This window comes from Calidris pugnax, unplaced genomic scaffold (assembly GCF_001431845.1).
Source record: "Calidris pugnax isolate Ruff unplaced genomic scaffold, ASM143184v1 scaffold469, whole genome shotgun sequence".
Classification (NCBI taxonomy): Eukaryota; Metazoa; Chordata; class Aves; order Charadriiformes; family Scolopacidae; genus Calidris; species Calidris pugnax.
In genome coordinates, this window is record NW_015091303.1 from 275,534 (window position 1) to 279,039 (window position 3,506).

At 63.5% G+C, this 3,506-nt stretch overlaps 1 protein-coding gene across 1 annotated transcript in view; it reads right to left on the reverse strand.

Moving 5' to 3' along the window:
• Window positions 1-970: 970 nt before the first annotated feature.
• The window catches only part of PSMD4 (proteasome 26S subunit, non-ATPase 4), a gene marked incomplete at its 5' end in the record, with an annotated part of 8,172 nt that continues 5,636 nt past the window's right edge, over window positions 971-3,506 (reverse strand). Inside the window, 2 exons of the mRNA XM_014960823.1 lie at window positions 971-1,276; window positions 1,375-1,442. Of these exons, the coding sequence (XP_014816309.1) occupies window positions 1,109-1,276; window positions 1,375-1,442 (236 nt within the window). The remainder of the gene's footprint in view (window positions 1,277-1,374; window positions 1,443-3,506) is intronic.

The window sequence follows — 3,506 nt, forward strand, 5'->3', positions numbered from 1 at the left end:
GCAGCACCGCCCATTGGGCCGCTCGGCTGCCACTCAACACAAAACCCCGCCCTCCCCAACCCAACAACAGCCACACCATCCCCTCGCTGATTGGCTGACTCCGCTGCCCATCAACCACCAAGGCCCACCCCCTCCGGCCTCACCGTAAACATCCTGCGGGCAGAGCGGGGGGCGGAGCTTGGGCTGCCAGGCCCCGCCCCCAGGCACGTGGGTCCCAGTTCCCCCAGTCCCTCCGCTATAGGGGAGCGTGGAGCCCAGTCCCCCCCAGTAGAGGGGAGACCCGGGGCCCAGTCCTCCCCCAGTACAAGGGGAACCCAGGGACCAGTATCCCCCAGTACAGGGGGTTCCAGGCGCCCAGTATCCTCCAGTACAGGAGAGACCTGGGGACCAGTATCCCCCAGTACAGGGGGTTCCAGAGGACCAGTATCCTCCAGTACAGGAGAGACCGTGGCCCAGTATCCTCCAGTACAGGAGAGACCGGGGCCCAGTATCCCCCAGTACAGAGGGTTCTGGGGATCCAATCCCCCCAGTACAGGGGAGAGACGGGGCCCAGTCTCTCCCAGCACAGAGGAGACCTGGGGACCAGTATCCCCCAGTACAGAGTTCCAGGGGCCCAGTCCCTCCCAGTACAGAGGGGTCCAGGCGCCCAGTATCCCCCAGTACAGGGGGTTCCAGGGGCCCAGTATCCCCCAGTACAGGGGAGACCAGGGCACCCAGTCCCCCCCAGTACAGAGAAGACCCTGGTCCCAGTATCCCCCAGCACAGGGAAGACCCAGGAACCAGTATCCCCCAGTACAGAGAGTTCCAGGGCCCAGTCCCCCCCCAGTACAGGGGAGATCTGGGGACCAGTCCCTCCCAGTACAGGGGGAACCCAGGGCCCAGTCCCTCCCAGTTCAGGAAACACAGAGGCCCCCCCAGGAGGGGCTGGGGCTCCCCCCCCAGGCCCATCCCCAGGGAGGGGCAGGACAGAGACCCCGTGAAAAGCCTTTATTGCCCCGTTTCAGCAGAGCCCTCCCCCCCCCGGGGGGCTGCCCAGCTCCAGCCCTGGCCCAGTGGCCACTCACCCCCCGGGGGGGCCGACGGTAGCCCCCGGCCCGGCCTGGCCCCCTCATTTCTTCTCCTCCTCCTTTTTGTCCTTGCTCTCCTTGGAGGCCTGCGAGGCCAGCGAGCCCATGGCGTTACGGATGGCCTCGTTGTTGGGGTCCACCCCCGGCAGGTTCTCCAGCACGCTCTGCAGGAACTCGGGGTCCTGCATCACGTCGTAGTCGTCTTCCTCCTGAGGGAAGAGGATGAGGAGTCGGGGAACGGGGCTCGTGGGTCCCCCAGTCCTCAGGGAAGAGGGGAAGGGGAAGGGACAGGAGGACAGATCCTCACCTTGGTGGGTTCGGAGGTGTCCATGGCGGTGCTGCTGTCCACCTCGGCCGCCTCCGCTTGGGCAAACTCTGTCGGGGGAGTGGGACAGCTGAGGATGGGGGATTTACACACCCACGGCCTCCCCACGGCTCAGGGGAGTGACCCACAGAGGATCACAGAGTGATACGGGGTCAGAAGGGACCTCTGGAGATCGACCCACAGAGGATCACAGAATGACACAGGGTTGGAAGGGACCTCTGGAGATATCTCATCCCATCCCCTGCCAGAGCAGGGTCACCAGAGCAGGTCCCACAGGATCAAATCCAGGTGGGTTTGGGATGTCTCCAGAGAAGGAGACCCCACCACCTCTCTGGGCAGCCTCTGCCAGGGCTCTGCCACCCTCAAAGTCAACAAGTTCCTCCTCACGTTGAGATGGAACTTCTTATATTCAAGTTTGTGCCCGTTCCCTCTTGTCCTGTCCCTGGGCACCACTGGGAAAAGCCTGGCCCCATCCTCCTGACCCCCACCCTTGAAGGATTTCCAGGCGTTGATCAGATCCCCCCTCAGCCTTCTCTTCTCCAGACTCAAAAGTCCCAAGTCCCTCAGCCTTTCCCCACCAGAGAGATGTTCTAGTCCCCTCATCATCTCCACAGCCCTCTGCTGTTCCCTCTCCAGCAGTTCCCCCTCCTTCAGGAACCGAGTCCCTCAGCCTTTCCTCAGCAGAGAGACTGTCTGGGGAGATCTGGACCCTGTTGGGTGACACAGCCCCTCCGTGGGGCACCTCAGGCTGTGGGGGCTGCGGCTTCCAGCCCCGGAGGCAGAGCTGCCCCTTGGCTTTCATGTCTGGGGAGATCTGGACCCTGCCCGGGTGACACAGCCCCTCCGTGGGGCACCTCAGGCTGTGGGGGCTGCGGGTTCCAGCCCCGGAGGCAGAGCTGCCCCTTGGCTTTCACTGAATTTCACTGAATTTTAGAGTTGGAAGGGACCATAGAGATCATCTAGTCCAACTCCCCTGCTGAAGCAGGATTGCCCAGAGCTAGAGCATGTTACTCAGGAGCATCCAAGGGGGGGTCTTGAAAATCTGCAAGGAAGGGGACTCCACACCCTCCCTGGGCAGCCTGTCCCAGGGCTCTGGCACCCTCACCGTGAAGAAGTTTCTCCTCATGTTTGAGTGGAACCTCTTCTGGTCCAACTTGTGCCCGTTGCCCCTCGTCCTCTCACTGGGAACCACTGAAAAGAGTCTGGCTCCCTCCTCCTTCAACCCTCCCTTGAGATACTTGTAGGCATTGAGAAGGTCTCCCCTCAGCCTTCTCTTCTCCAGACTAAAGAGTCCCAGCTCTCTCAGTCTCTCCTCAGAAGGCTTTCCCCAGGGGGAAGGCTCTGGGGGGTCTCACCCGCTCCCTGCAGCGACATCTGCATGGCGTAGGCGATCTGCTCCTCCTCCGTCATGCTGCTCAGGTCGGGCAGCCCGGCCCGGCCAAACTCCTGCTGAGTTATCGTCATCTTCAGCAGAGCATCGTCCGAATCTGCCCAGACAAAAACCATCAGACCCCTTCCCTGGGAATGTCCTGTCTGTCCCTGCCCACCAGACCCCCTCCCTGGGGATGTCCTGCCCGTCCCTGCCCACCAGACCCCTTCCCTGGGGGTGTCCTGACCATCCCTGCCCACCAGACCCCTTCCCTGGGGATGTCCTGCCCATCCCTGCCCACCAGACCCCTTCCCTGGGGATGTCCTGCCCGTCCCTGCCCACCAGACCCCTTCCCTGGGGGTGTCCTGCCCATCCCTGCCCACCAGACCCCTTCCCTGGGGATGTCCTGCCCATCCCTGCCCACCAGACCCCTTCCCTGGGGATGTCCTGCCTGTCCCTGCCCACCAGACCCCTTCCCTGGGGATGTCCTGCCCATCCCTGCCCACCAGACCCCCTTCCCTTGGGGGTGTCTTGCCCATCCCTGCCCACCAGATACTCTCCTTGAGGATGTCCTGCCCATCCTTGCCCACCAGACCCCTTCCCTGGGGGTGTCCTGCCCGTCCCTGCCCACCAGACCCCCTCCTTGGGGATGTCCTGTCTGTCCCTGCCCACCAGACCCCTTCCCTGGGGGTGTCCTGACCATCCCTGCCCACCAGACCCCTTCCCTGGGGGGGTCCTGCCCGTC